Genomic DNA, 15428 nt, shown 5'->3' with positions numbered 1-15428 from the left:
GGTGGAGTTGCGGACAGTGCGGAAGGATATTGCAGGTTACAGAGGGACATAGATAAGCTGCAGAGCTGGGCTGAGAGTTGGCAAATTGAGTTTAATGCAGAAATGTGTGAGGTGATTCATTTTGGAAGGAGTAACAGGAATACAGAGTACTGGGCTAATGGTAAGATTCTTGGTAGTGTGGATGAGCAGACAGATCTCGGTGTCCATGTACATAGATCCCTGAAAGTTGCCACCCAGGTTGATAGGGTTGTTAAGAAGGCGTACGGTGTGTTAGCTTTTATTGATAGAGGGATTGAGTTTCGGAGCCATGAGGTCACGTTGCAGCTGTACAAAACTCTGGTGCGGCCGCATTTGGAGTATTGCGTGCAGTTCTGGTTGCTGCATTATAGGAAGGATGTGGAAGCATTGGAAAGGGTGCAGAGGAGATTTACCAGGATGTTGCCTGGTATGGGGGGAAGATCTTATGAGGAAAGGCCGAGGGACTTAAGGCTGTTTTCGTTAGAGAGAAGAAGGTTAAGAGGTGACTTAATTGAGGCATACAAGATGATCAGAGGATTAGATGGGGTGGACAGTGAGAGCCTTTTTCCTCAGATGGTGATGTCTAGCACAAGGGGACATAGCTTTACATTGAGGGGAGATAGATATAGGACAGATGTCAGAGGTAGGTTCTTTACTCAGAGAGTAGTAAGGGCGTGGAATGCCCTGCCTGCAACACTAGTGGACTCGCCAACATTAAGGGCATTTAAATGGTCATTGGATAAACATATGGACGATAAGGGAATAGTGTAGATGGGCTTTAGAGTGGTTTCACAGGTCGCCGCAACATCGAGGGCCAAAGGGCCTGTACTGCGCTGAAATGTTCAATGTTCGATGTCCCTGTGGGAGAGACTACAATCAAAGGACACAGTTTAAAAATAAGAAATCTCCATTTTAAGATAGAGGTGAGGAGATTTTTCTCCTCATTCACTTCTTCAGTCAGCTGTAGAGGTGGAATCACTGGATTTATTCACAGCGGAGTTAGACAGATTTTTGATCGACTTGAGAGTCAAGGGTTTTGGGGGCAGACAGGAAAATGGAGTTAAGGCCACAATCAGATCAGCTATGATCTTATCGAACATTGGATCACATTGAGGGACCACATGACTTCCTCCTTTTTTCATATTTCCCTACGTTGTAAATTATTTTGAGCTGAGGACTCCAGAAGATTTCAGTTCATGTTTTCAGTCACAGGCCATGGGTTAAAGTTACCTTCAGCTCCCTCTTGACTTCACTACGATCCAACCTGCTAATCTGAAGCAGGAGCTGACCCAACTCACCTGTTCAAACCAGCTGGGAGCAGTGAGCTGCTGCACTGAACTGAACTATACTGCTCGGTGTTCCAGCTGGCTTCAAACCTGCCACATGTTAATGTTGCTGTTTGTAGTGATTGTCCCTTGAAGGGAAACACAGCAGAGTAATCAGGACTCAGACTGTGGAATCACCCCATGGTGAGAGAGGCTTCTAGGCAGGAACATTTTAGGAGTTAGCTAAAGCCATGAGGCTGCTATAAAAGCCTTATTAATAATTACCTTTTGTGTTCAATAATGAAGACTGTGAAAGTACATCTTTACATCCGACGACTAATATTATCCTGACACTGCCTCTGGCCCGACACATGTGAATATCCTGTTTCAATTGAAGTGTGAAAAAAAGTACTCACCAGAATGCCTCTCTTTGGGTGAATAGACCCATTTGGCTCCTCCACGGAGGACTGGACACATTACGTCGAGCACCTTGGGTATTATTTCCAAGCAAACAAAATAGAGGAGGAGGTGAAATACAAACCAATCTCCTAAGTGTTTGTGAAACTCGGCCTAGAACCATATTCGCAGACAAACAGCCCCAAGTGCGCCCAACTCCACATCATTTAATGAGCTTATGGATTTAGTGAAGACTCAATTGTAACCTCAACAATCAGTCATACTCCAGAGATGCAAGTTTAACTTGAGGGTGAGAACCCCAGGTGAATCAATTGCTAAACTGAAGCAATTATCGGAGTATTGTGATTTTGAAGCCAACCTAAATGACATGTTGCGGCATGGGTTAGTCTGTGGTGTGAGCAATGACACTATTCAGTGCAGATTGCTTGCAGATATCGACATATATTTAAATGAGCAATGGAGATAGCGCTTGTCGTGTTAAGCACACTGAGATAACACGGGCTGCAACTGGATGCAGCTATGACTGACATAGACTCCAGACCTTGAAGTTAGTTAAATTTGATTTATTGAACCTGTCACACAGTTCTCTGTGAGTTCGACTCTCTGCTAACCTAAGTGTGATCTCTCTGACTGAACCAGACCAGCTCTTAGCCACGTGTTGTATACGTTACGTGATGTATACACCGGACTCACTCTGTAGATGTCCCGAGTGGAAAGAGGCGGAGTGTGAGTGCCTCATGCCTTTTATAGTGGGAAACCACCCCCAAGTGTTCTGCCTGCTGATTGGTTATGTCCTGTTCTCTGTGTTCATTAGCACATTCTGCATATCATGACATCTCCCCTTTTGAAATGTGTTTCTGCAGCCCATGTGAAAGTATTTACATGTGTAGGCCGAAAAACTAACGTATTTACACGAGATGGCAGATGGGAACATATGTACATGTGAAAACAGGTGTCTAATGTGCGAAAACAAGACACAGCAAACAAAACAAATGTTCATAAGTCCAGTCTCTGGGGCTTGCATCTGATCCTGGTCGACGGCCTGAGAGGTGGTGGTAGGGGTCGACGGCGCTACGCTCCGTGCGTCGTCGCACATGTGCAGTGCGGTCGGCAGACATTCGCACCTGTGCAGTGTGGTGATCGGCCGCTTCGTTATCCCATTCGTATCGCGCATGCGTGGGGCTCCGGGAAGAGCGCGCGAAATGGCCGCTTTCATCAATACTGAGGCGCTGCATCCAGGCGATGGCCTGCACACTCTCTGCCTCGGGGGAGGTAGGTTTCTCAGTTTCAGCCGATTTGTATTGGGAATACCGATTTTTTGCCTGCTCATGCACTGTACACAATCGCGACTGGCAGGGTCATATGCTTGATTTTTAAAAGCTGCTCTCCCTGAGGATCAGAGTGAATGCCAAAAATGATTTGGTCTCTGATCATGGAGTCAGCAATATCACCAAGGTTGCAGGACAGCGCTAGTAGACGGAGATTAGTTAGGAAGTTGAAAGATTCGTCTTTACCTTGCAGGCAAAAAATCGGTATTCCCAATACAAATCGGCTGAAACTGAGAAACCTGCCTCCCCCGAGGCAGAGAGTGTGCAGGCCATCGCCTGGATGCAGCGCCTCAGTATTGATGAAAGCGGCCATTTCGCGCGCTCTTCCCGGAGCCCCACGCATGCGCGATACGAATGGGATAACGAAGCGGCCGATCACCACACTGCGCAGGTGCGAATGTCTGCCGACCGCACTGCACATGTGCGACGACGCACGGAGCGTAGCGCCGTCGACCCCTACCACCACCTCTCAGGCCGTCGACCAGGATCAGATGCAAGCCCCAGAGACTGGACTTATGAAGTAGGTGTTGTTTGAAGTTATAGCTCTCGAAGATTTCATTGGTGTCCACTTCACAAAGACTATCAAACTTGTCCAGGATGGTCTGAAACTTTGTCTTGTCCTGGCCTTCGGTGAAGTTAAACGAGTTGAAGAGTTCGATGGCTTGATCCCCCACAGTTGAGAGGAGAAGCGTGATCTTTCTTGCATCAGGTGCACCCTCGAGGTCTGAGGTTTCGCTGTACAGCAGAAACCTTTGCTTGAAAGTCTGCCAGTTGGCACCAAGATTGCCGGAGGTCCGCAGTAGTTGAGGAGGCTGGTTCTTCTCCATGGTGCCGGGATGCATTTGCTGGTCATCATGGAACAGATGGAGGTAAACCACCTAAGGATAGCAGTCTACTGGCACCATGTTGTGTTAAGCACACTGAGATAACATGGGCTGCAACTGGATGCAGCTATGACTGACCAGGGGCTGGTTTAGCACACTGGGCTAAATCGCTGGCTTTTAAAGCAGACCAAGGCAGGCCAGCAGCACGGTTCGATTCCCATACCAGCCTCCCCGAACAGGCACCGGAATGTGGCGACTAGGAGCTTTTCACAGTAACTTCATTTGAAGCTTACTTGTGACAATAAGCGATTTTCATTTCATTTCATAGACTCCAAACTTTGAAGTTAGTTCAATTTGATTTATTTTGTCACACAGTTAGCACAGTTATCTGTGAGTTCGACTCTGCAAACCTAAGTGTGATCTCTCTGTCTGACTGGACCAGACTAGCTCTTAGCCACGTGCTGTATGCATTACATGATATATACACCGGACTCACTCTGTAGATGCTTCGAGTGGAAAGAGACGGAGTGCGAGTGCCTCGTGCCTTGTATCGTGGGAAACCACCCCCAAGTGTTTTGCCTGCTGATTGGTTATGTCCTGTTCTCTGTGTAAATTAGCTGCCTGTACCTCATTATGTGCATGTCTGCATATCGTGACAGCGCTGGCCATGGAAAGCACTGAAAAAGGTGCACAAGAATTGCGGAGCACACAAAATGGCGCCACTAACCAGTTAGGGCAGGAACCTGCAGCCAGTCATGGCACCAAAATTGCCGAAGCAGCCACGAAGTGGGAAGCCATTTTGTCCACCAACAAAACAAAAAGGTACAGAATAGGCAATCAGTCAGTGATGCTTAAAACAGAATGTTACCGACGTGGAGGTGACCACACTCCTGAATCATGTCAGTTTAAGGAGGCTGGAGTGATTTTATTATCACAAAAGTAGATAATTGATAAGCAGAGCTCAGTCAAAATCGCCGAGCAATCGATCAACTAAGGTGTTACATGTTACATGCGGGGCAGCACGGTAGCATAGTGGTTAGCACCGTTGCTTCACAGTTCTAGGGTCCCAGGTTCGATTCCCAGCTGGGTCACTGTCTGTGCGGAGTCTGCACGTTCTCCCCATGTCTGTGTGGGTTTCCTCCGGGTGCTCCGGTTTCCTCCCACAGTCCAAAGATGTGCAGGTTAGGTGGATTGGCCATGCTAAATTGCCCTTCGTGGAGGTTACTGGGTTACGGGGAAAGGGTGGATACATGGGCTTCAGTAAGGTGCTCTTCGTAAGGGCCGGTGTAGACTCGATGGGCCGAATGGCCTCCTTCTGCACTGTAAATTCTATGATACTATGAGAATGTAGAAGAGCCTGAAATCCATGATTCTGATATTTATTTTGTTCGGATACCAGACCAGACCCCAACTTTTGTTTGGATACTGGACGCAAACACAAACAATTTACAATTTCTAAGTCTGAGAGGAAAGATTACTTCACCCCAGGAGTGATGACTCTGACCAATAGTTATTTTAGGGTGCGATTCTCCAGAAAGATTTTTAAGTGTTGTAGCAAGTGGAAACTGCCGCGAGCTTCCCGCCGCTCGGCCCGGCGAGGTCAGCAATGCTTTTCAACATTAATTGGTCCACTTAATAAGGTCCCACAGGCTTCTTACCGCAAATGAAGACTCGCCATCTGATTCACCGGCACCGCTCTCGCCAGTCCCCAGAGCACTTAAGCATATTTGCTCAGCCAACCCCAGCCAGCTCGCAACAATGGTGCCAAGGAAGCCGGCCCCACTATTTGGCGATGCGGACCAGGGCAGGCTCCTACACGCGGTGGAGGCCACAAGAGATGTCATGTTCCTCCAAGGGTCCCGGAGAGTCAGCCACAGGGAAGCCAGCGCTCCCTGGATGAGGTGGCGGCAGCAGTAAGCTCTGGGAGTATGACCAGGAGGACTGGCCTCCAGTGCCGAAAAAAGATCAACCACCTACAACGAGCAGCACGAGAGAGTAGACACCAATGCCCCACTCCACCCCCGAGACCGTTGCACTTCCACGCGAGAATCCACCCCCACAACTGTCCATGCAGCTCCTAACCCCTCCCTTCATTCCCTCTCCCTTCAACCATCTCCAAACCTTCCTTCACACGTCCTCTCACCACAGTAAACCACCCGTGTGGCTAACAATTCCCATGTTTTTTTTATTTCTCTTCAGGATACGCTTGTGCACAATCGTCGGGAAAGGGCCCAGACTGACGGAGGCATGCCAGATTTAAGAATCCTCCCCTCCTTCAGGAATGGGCTCTGGAGGTGACTGGTGTCTGGAGGACCTGTCAAACGTGAGTTGCATTGCCTTACTGACCAACCCATCCCTCCCACTGACTACATATCCATTCTCCCGTAGGTCTTTCAGCCGACAGGGCCGGCCCATCTGCAGTGGCCCTGTTTCCAGCCTCCCAGGTGACCACCTTGGAGGAGAGCTTCAAGGAAGACAACGTCGAGGCCTCACAGCTGTCATCCCCACCCTCCACCAGCGCAGATACACACACCTCGGTTTGGACATGTTAATGGTCAGGCTTCTGGGGCACGATCTGGTGAGCACCACACTGCTGCTGATGTACATCAAGTGGAGGCAGGAACTCCCAGATGAGACAGCAGTCGGAGGTCTGCTAGATTCCAGGACCCAGCCAGACGCTGAGCCAATGGAAGAGGTATACCCGGAGCTGATGGAGATATTAGGGATCGACCGGGACATTCAGAGGGAGATGTCAGCGTCACTCCAGCAGATCCATAGCCGATTGGAGGAGTCCCAAAGGCTACGGATGCAGGAGATGGCACCAGCAATGTGCAGCACCGAGGCCAACTCTACTCTGGTGGCGGCCGCAGTGGAGAGCCTGGTGCACGACGTCGGCACCAAGAGTGAGGGTGTCCAAGGTGTCGCGCAGTCGGTGACCGCCATGGCTAAGGGTCTCGAAAGAACATCCGACTCACTGTGGGATATGACCCAGTACCAGGCTGACCTTGATGAGGTTCTGCGAGACATGTCCTGCTGTCAGATAGGAATGAATGAGGCGCTCCGGAGCTTGTCCCAGTCACTGAGGAGCATCGCCAAGGGTGTTGACACAATGGTGCAGACATCAGGGATTTGCCGGGACTGGCAGAGCCGGATGGTACAGGGGAAGCCGGGGCTCGAACCAGCTGCCTCCCCATCCCAAGATGAAGCCCAGAACCTTATGGGCACCAACTGGGAGGAGGGGGTGCTGAGTGCCATCCCGGACCCATCCTATGGAGTGGTGACGGTGTCCACCAGCTCCCCCGAGTTCCACCCCTCTGATGAGGTTGCCTCTCGCAGCCAGCACACAGAACAGGGTGGCAGGGCTGTGCATGTAGCGCCAGCAAGTGAGCCGGGGTTCTCCGGCGCCAGAGCCCCCAAAAATATGCACACCAGGGGCATTGAAGGTGGGGAGTGAGAGGGGGCGGCACCATTGGGGGATTGGGAACTTGTATTACACATTAAACACCTTTGTGCACAACTATTATGATGCTTCTGTCACCCCCCCCCCCCCCCCCCACCCCCGCCCCCCCCCTCTGGGCATACCAAGTGCGGGTGATGGGTGTAAGCGAGCACTCAGCAGACCAGCAGGGGTCAGACTGTGGCAGAAATTGAGGAGCACTGACGCTTAGCTCTCTGCGGGTTATCATCACCCCCCTGCCTTCGATAGACACAGTCCCAGCACTCTGGAGCGATGTGACACATTTCCTGGGAGGGTGGGGAATGGGGGTGGGTGTGGGTGAAGAAGCGACGACAGACCAGGCGACATCCTATGTGAAAGGGGCGAGTATGAGGGCCTCCCTTGCTCTCCAGGCTTTCCGGACCCTCTCCGCTGCCGCCTGTACTGCAGCCCCCGGTTGGTCCTCAGGTTCCTCTCCGGGCTCATCCTCCAACCCCGGCTGGTCCGGCACTGCCTCATCATCCTTGTCCTTCTCCTCCTCCTCGGAGGTGGCCACATGTTCCTCATCACCAACTCCATCTCGTCGTCCCGCTGCTGTGCGAGGCTGTGGAGGGCACAGCAGACCGCCACAAAGCGGGTGACCCTCCGGGCAGTGTACTGCAGGGTACCACCGCATTTTGAGCAGTCCAATGCACCGCTCAAACACAGCCCGTGTGGTCATGGGTCTCGTTGTACCGGGTCTCTGCTTCGATCTCCGGCCTCCGTACTGGCATCATTAGCTAGGTCTTCAGCAGATACGACTTCTCCCCCAGGAGCCAGCTGCCCACCCAGGGAGGTCCTCAAAGAGGCCATAGATGACCAACTGTTCCAGAATGTCATGGATGTTCCCTGGGAAGCGTGCACACATGTGCATGATCTTCATGTGGTGGTCGTACACGAGCTGTATGTTCAGGGAGTGGAACTCTTTTCTGTTAATGTCGGGCACTTCCAGATGACCCAGTGAGCGCAGGGCAACATGCGTGGCATCTATTACCCCCTGGACCTGGGGCATCCCGGCGATGGCGGCGAAATTTGCTGCCCGGGCATCATGCTGGGCTTGGTCCATGTCAAAGGTGATGTAAGTTTCCGTCCGGGCAAACAGGGCATCCGTGACCTGTTGAATGCACCTGTGGGCTGTGGCCTGCGAGATGCCACACAAGACCTCGCTCAAGTCCTGGATGGATTCTGTAGTTCAGGGCTGCAGTGAACTTGATGGCCACCGGGAGCGGGCGTCCTCCTCCTCCTCCATGTGGTGCCAAGTCCGTGAGGACATGGCACAGGTGCCGGCACCATCTCCTTGTTGAGGCAGAGATTCCTGTGATCAGAGACGCCTGTACACCCTGGGCCGTCATGGGACTCCCCGACCCTCACTGGCCTGATGGGTGGCCAGGTCCTCAGGGTTTGGGGGCGGTCCGGCATGTGGACCGCCGCCTCGAGCATCTATGGGCACTGCTGCTGCCGCCAGGCCGCCCGGTCTAGCAGCAGCACCACGAGGGCAAAGTCTGGGTCCAAAATCCCTGCCATAGTACTCAACATCTGTAAGGAATTGGGAGAGATGTTAGACTGACAAACAATGGTGGCTCCCACCCACGACCCTCCATTCCCCCATTGATACCCCCTTCCTCCCACCTGGAACGCCCTACCCACACACTCCACACAGCAGTGGGCCTCCTTCACCGGAGCACAGACCCTGCACCCCGGACACCCTCTCATAACGACACCTGGACCTGCACGCTGGTTCCTTCCCATTGCACTCACCTACCTTCCGGCCATGTACGTGGCCCCAGAGCTGTGTCCTACCCCCTGGGTATTCGGATGTTGGCTGCTGCATGTGCGGTGTTGTCTCCCGCAGTGTTCTGGCACAGTGTCCAGGCATCACGGTCTGATTGGGATGCGAGGCAATGTCTTCCACATTCTACATGGCATATCCACCAACGGGAATGCACTTGGGTTGTGTGAAGTGCTCACTTAACCACGATTGCCAGTTCGCTATTAGCAATAACCTTCAGTCGCACCACCAGAGGCCTCAGCAGTTGGTGTCGGTTATGGGTGGTCGGTGGGGCAGACAACTAGTGACAAGGGTTGCTCCGGAGCAAATACACATGATCTAGGGGTTGGCACTGTGGTGCTGTGCGCGTTTGCCCCCTAGTTGCCCCCCCCCACAGTGCTTCTGCCCCACCTTCCGATGGCACCCACCCCTGCGGAGGGTCCCCCACCCCAACTGGGGTTCCCCCACCCCCAGCCGAGGTGCCCCCCACACTGAGCACCGGGTCAGCAAGCCCAGCGCCCCCGGGTTCTCTGCCTCCTCAGCTCCCCACAGAAGGCCTTCCGTCAGGTTCATGTCTTTAAAAAGGAGTACTAATCGGGCCTATTTATGTAAAAACAAACTTTAATTTAAACCATTCTTAACCGTGAGAATAAATTGAGTTTTCAGGATAACATCTAACTTTGGGGAGCAAGAGTAGTCGTTTCTATACCAGGCAGGGAGCTGCTCCTAATTGAATTACACAGCGCTCATCCTGGCATCTCTAAGATGGAGATGCTGCCAGGAGTTGTGTGGTCTGGTATTGATGCTGATATCGATAAGCTAATCGAACACTGCCAGTAGTGCCAACTGCAACAAAGGCTGCCTGCTTCAGCCCCACTGCATCCTGGGAATGGCCTGGCAGGCCATGGGTACGAATCTACATCGATTAATGTTGTTCCATTCCTGAGCACAATGTTTTTGCTCGTGACTGATGCACACTCTAAATGGATAGACATTTTGAGGTGACGTCACCTACACCGCGTGATATCATCGAAACATCACGCCAATACTTTTCAACTCACAGATCACCCGATGTCATGGATCAGAGATTGGAACCGTGGGCTGAGTTACAAACTTTTACTGCTCTCCACAGTGTTAAACACAGAACTGCATCCTATCACCGAGCATCAAACAGACTAGCTGATGGAGCTGTACAAGTCTGACCTAAAGAGACAGTCAGGTGGAACCTTGGAAACTAAAATCTCATGATTCCTCCTTAGCTATCGTACCATTCCACATACAACAATGGGAGCTCCACAAGCAGAACTTCCAATGAGATGTCGTCTCATAGAATCATAGAATTTACAGTGCAGAAGGAGGCCATTCGGCCCATCGAGTCTAACACCTCTCCCAATTCCTTACAGACTGGAATTTTGCTCGTACCAGGGATCGTGTCCAGGGGTGCCCTGCCCGTGTGAGGTGGGGTATGTGGGAACCCGAGGGTCCCCTTATAAGTATGTTGGGGGCATTGGGGAAGGTCTGGGGGTCATGTCAGGGGGCCGGGAGATCAAGACGCCATTTTTAAAATGTGTCCCAATTTCTTCCTGCACTCAGGAGCTACTCTCGCCAAAGTCCCACAGTGCAGGAAAAGACGCTGAGTTCGGCCTCGGGGGGTCGTTTCCCGCCGGGTCACTAAAAAAAAAGAGTGCCATTAGATAGTGGGGTCGTTAGTGCCGGGAACGACCCTGCTAATCCCGCCCAGAATGGACTCTATTTTTGTTTTTGTTCGATTGCACGCAAGGTGTGGTGAATGCCGTTGTGGATCTCACCCAAAAAGCTGGCGTGAAAACACCCGCCAAACACGCCCTAAATGACACTTCCGAATTTTTTGATTGAGTTCCACCCCAGGACTAATAAATAAATTCTACTGGGTTATCACTTCCAAACTCAATCCAATAAAGATTAATTTGATGGTTATAGTATATAAATTGCTGAATGACATTTCCTCTTAACACCAGGAGAGATGTTTATTTACTTCACCTCAATCCATTTTGCTCAAAGTGGGTTTTTCATCAGTTGCCATCGGGGAGCATTGCTCAATAATCAATACTGAGCAAACACACAGATATGGAAAGTGGAATAGATGGACAATTAGGGCAGAATTAATTGGACAACAACATTTCAAGGGGCAGAGTTTTCGATTCAGGCCCAAAAAGGGAAGTGTTGCAGAATGCAGCAAGTGGATTTACACGAGGATCCAGTTCATATTTCTGCTAAAACTGTATCACCTCATATGTAAAATGCTCCACGCACTAGCTCCAAATAGATCATAATCAACATGTTGCCCATTGAAAGCTGCAGGTAATAAAATATTAATTATTGAAACATTGATAAATGTCCCCCTCCCAACACTTGACTAAAAGCCGTGAAGCCCCAGTTCCCCAGCAGCTACCTGGAGACTGAGGAAATTGATACAGTGTGTGACAGGCTGGGCCGAGCACGCGGTCTGTCTGAACTCTCAAACAATCAGTGAAATGAGGAACAAGAATTGAAGGAACATCAGGAATTATTCTCTTTGCACTTTTATTATAATGCACAGAATACAACAACAACACACACCAAAGGACAGAACATTTACAAACTATAGAATCTCCCAGTTACAATAAAATGTACAGTCAGGAACCTCAGGTCCCCCGCCCTTATACATGAACAAGTAAAGTACAATCGATAACATCTTCTTCAATGGGACCGAGTCTTCTTGTGTCCACACCAAGCTCGGCCTTTTAGACATTTCATTCATGGTTAGTGTCGGTCTCTTGAATCATTGTTGTGTTCCTGCAATGGACAGAATCAACAGAACAGTCACTTTCAGATAGAGTTCAGTCTGGGTTCAATGTTTTATTGTTGTTGATGATCAAGAGGCAATTCTCTGACACAAAGTCAAGTTTATACTCACGTTTGAAGACACATCGAACGATGTTTCTGCTGACTTGCTTCTCACCTGCATCAAAATATTCAGATTGATCTGTTTAGAACTAATATTGGGCATAAGAATGATCTTTAAACCAATGATTTCACTGATTCTTAACACCAAATATGAGGAAATATTAACTCCTTCAGTTTCTAAGGTCCAACATCAATCACCTCCTTCAGGCACTGTGCCCTAACAGGGTGTTGGTGACCATGACTCCCATTAGATTGGTTTATGATTATGTTTAGCAAAGTACTGCAGTGGTTTGCTGTTGCCTCCTGCAGTATGTTGACCAGGAAACTCTCCCACTCTCACTGTCTGCCATCAGGAGTATTGGAAGGATTTTCAGGCTGATAATTAACCTTTTGTCCACGTTATGAACACACCTTCCATGACCAACAAGTCCCAGGGTGGAATTGAACCCAGAGCTTCGAAGCCACAGGTCGGGACGTAACCCACTACACCACACAATCCCTGCTCTCAATATGCTTTCAATTGAATAAAAACACCGAGCGCTCTCAGACCCGAGTGTGATGCAGCTGAATCGAAGTTTCAACAGTTATTATTGTTAATAATCATCTGACACAAAATCCCAGATTATACTCACATTCAGAGACTCCTCCAGGGATGATTCTGTTGACTTGCTTTTCACCTGTTATAAAATATTAACATTTATATGTTCAGCATTTTGAAAATAATATTGATTTTAGAATGATCTCCAAACAAAAGGTTTCAATGAGGAAGTGGTAACTCTTTAAATTCCTGAGTTGGGCTGAAGTGACTCAGTGGAGCAGAGAAATCTTCACCAAACATCCTCGGATCTCCACCACAGCAATAATCCATCCAGCGCTGGGACAGTGGGGCTGCGGGGTCGATGGATAAACTAATGGAGGCTGAGATTCTCCACCGATTGGGATTTATTGTGCTGAATCTGCAGTTCCCCTCTCGGAGTGACCAGCCATTATTGTCTATTATTGGTGAGAGTGTAAGAGATACTGCCCACCCAATGCTATTGTTTGTACCTGTCCAGTCCTCTGAATAATCTGCTGCCTTTATCTTCAGGGAGAACATATTCATTCTGTGTATTTGTGTCGGAGCCTCAGACTCCCCTCCCCCAGTATCTCAGATTAAAATAAGTTCTCTCACATTCCATTCTGACACAATTACATTCCAGATTTTAAATGTTTTGTTGATAATTCTGATCAACAGGAAAATAATCGGTCAGAATTCCCACGTTATACTCACATTTGGCGATTCCTCGATCGATGTCTCTATTGATTTGGTTTCAACCTGTATTAAAATATTAATATTTCTATATTTAGTACAGTGGACCAATGAGACGTCTTCTAAAGAATCTGCATGTTAGAAAGCCCATTGTCCTGATGTGTATAATTGTGACTTTACCTCAAGACTGTTCTCACTCGATTCTGATGATTCACTGTTGCTGTCAATTGTCTTCAAACCTCGACACTCCACATCAACCTCAATAACCTCATCAGCAAAATATTCAACACGGCTTTTGCACAAACCTTTTTCCTGTCAAAATAAAACACAATTTTTAAAAGTTATTCAATGATTACTTTGGAACATAAGAAATAGGAGCTGATGTTGGCCATTCATTCCCCCGTACCTGCTTCACCATTTAGTCCAACCACAACTGAACCCTATCTCAGCTCACCTTCTCTCTCACCTTCTCACTCTATCCCATATCCTGAAATTCCCTGAATGTCCAAAATTCTATCAATCTCTGTCTTAAAGATGCTCAATGGCTGAAAATCCAAAGCTCTCTGAGGTAAAGAACACTAAAAATTCACAACACTTAGTGAAGAACTTTCTCCCCAATCCTGTGCTTTAGAAGACCTTTTATCCTGAGATAGTGACCCTGTGTCCTAGATTCTCTCACTGGAGGAGTTTTCAGCATATTCCTGTCATGAACCTTTAACATTCTATCTCTGTCAATCCAATCACCTCTCATTCTCCTGGGAATATAGGCCGAGTCTACTCAATCTCTTGTCACAGGACATCTTTCAGAACTGTCCTGTGATCCTTTATTGCACACCCAGTGGGGCAAGTAAATTCTCTCTTAGATAAAGTGTCCAATACTGCACACCGTAATCCAGGTGAAGTTTCACTGAATACTCTGTACCATTGTATGAAGCTTCTTCACTCTTACACTACAACCCTTTTTAACAACTTTCTAACTACAAGCTCAGCACTGACACAGGGAGTTTCTATGATATAACTCCATACACATGAGGGTTTCGATGTGACAATCTAACTCAGGACTCACTGCAGACTTTTTGGAGCGGAAGTGACAGCCGGGATCATCAAATTCCAATCCAGAATTTTTGGAGCAGACGGTTTCTTTCACAGAGAATGTTAAATCCACGTTGTACGACAATTTTCCTGTGCGATAAACCTAATGAGAGGAAAGCAGGTCATTAGTGTCTGAGTGAATCTAGTGTTCTGACTCTGAACTGCTTCGCCCATCAGGGTGAGCAATATAATATTCAGCTCCTGTTTAATAATCAGTGTCTAACTGCACTCAGTAATATTCTTGTAGACTTTAGACTGTGAAACACACTGAGACCAGGACACACTTACATCCTTCACTCTTCTCCTGGTTATCCCACACAGATTAGTGATCTTGGTGATTTTGTTCAGTTTTAGAACTGACGCTCTCAGAGCATCCTTAGGGCTCGGCATTCCTGTCGGGAGAAAAAAGGAAAGTTGTACAAAACACTGCAGCATTCTTCAGTCAATTCTTTTTACACATTGGTCACATCTGAATGAGTGAATCTCATTGCCAATAACTTGTTGCTTTATGAGGTGTGACTCTCTCTCCAGTACCTACCTGAGCAATGGAGGATCTGCATTGCAGCAATGGTGAGGAGTAAGGATTTCATTCTGCCTCTTGTGTGATCAGCTGGCTGCTTCCGAAGACTAAAGGAGCTGCTTCTCTCTCTCGCTCTGCCTTTCCCTTGCAGTGTTCAGTCTTTATATCCTGCACCTCCACCACATTCAAACACTGACTCATATTTGCTCAGTTTGGTGATCCTGGGCAGGGGAAGCTGCTGCCAATTGGCTGTAATTTGGGCAGAACTTCCTCTAAATATCATCATCGTGTTTACATTTGTAGAGATCAGAGATTATTCCTCAGATGATGAAATGATGAACTGATAGAGGACAGGAAATGTTCATCTGTAATTTGTACAAAGTCACCCTCAGTCCATTGGGAATAACTCCAGAATTATTCCGTTTTGGGAAAAGTGACATTATTTGCAACATTTCCTGCACCAAAGATTATCTCCAGAAACTGCTGTAATTACTAACGTGTTTCTGCACTGGTGAATTTAATGTAAAACATGATTTGATTTTTGGAA

The 15428-nt window shown here is 48.6% G+C and overlaps 1 protein-coding gene across 1 annotated transcript; it reads right to left on the bottom strand.

Annotated features, from left to right (window-relative positions):
• Nucleotides 1–11640: 11640 nt before the first annotated feature.
• On the bottom strand, nt 11641–15041 carry LOC140407818 (secreted phosphoprotein 24-like). Its single transcript, XM_072495069.1, has 8 exons — nt 14900–15041; nt 14650–14753; nt 14336–14464; nt 13450–13581; nt 13291–13335; nt 12653–12697; nt 12031–12075; nt 11641–11909 (listed from the first exon to the last, which is right to left on the bottom strand). The coding sequence occupies exons 1-8, from the start codon at nt 14949–14951 to the stop codon at nt 11877–11879; spliced, it is 585 nt and encodes a 194-aa protein (XP_072351170.1). The 5' UTR covers nt 14952–15041; the 3' UTR covers nt 11641–11876.
• Nucleotides 15042–15428: the final 387 nt, after the last annotated feature.

This window comes from Scyliorhinus torazame, chromosome 2 (assembly GCF_047496885.1).
Source record: "Scyliorhinus torazame isolate Kashiwa2021f chromosome 2, sScyTor2.1, whole genome shotgun sequence".
NCBI lineage: Eukaryota > Metazoa > Chordata > Chondrichthyes > Carcharhiniformes > Scyliorhinidae > Scyliorhinus > Scyliorhinus torazame.
This window is presented reverse-complemented; position numbering and strand designations above follow the sequence as displayed.

Excerpts from the sequence above, each read along its gene's own strand:
- LOC140407818 (XM_072495069.1), bottom strand. The coding sequence starts at position 14,951 with ATGAAATCCTTACTCCTCACCATTGCTGCAATGCAGATCCTCCATTGC. Across the intron at positions 13,336-13,449 it reads CGAGTGAGAACAGTCTTGAG|GTTGAAACCAAATCAATAGA; the intron begins GTAAAGTCACAA and ends ATTTTAATACAG. Across the intron at positions 12,698-13,290 it reads CGATCGAGGAATCGCCAAAT|GTGAAAAGCAAGTCAACAGA; the intron begins GTGAGTATAACG and ends ATTTTATAACAG.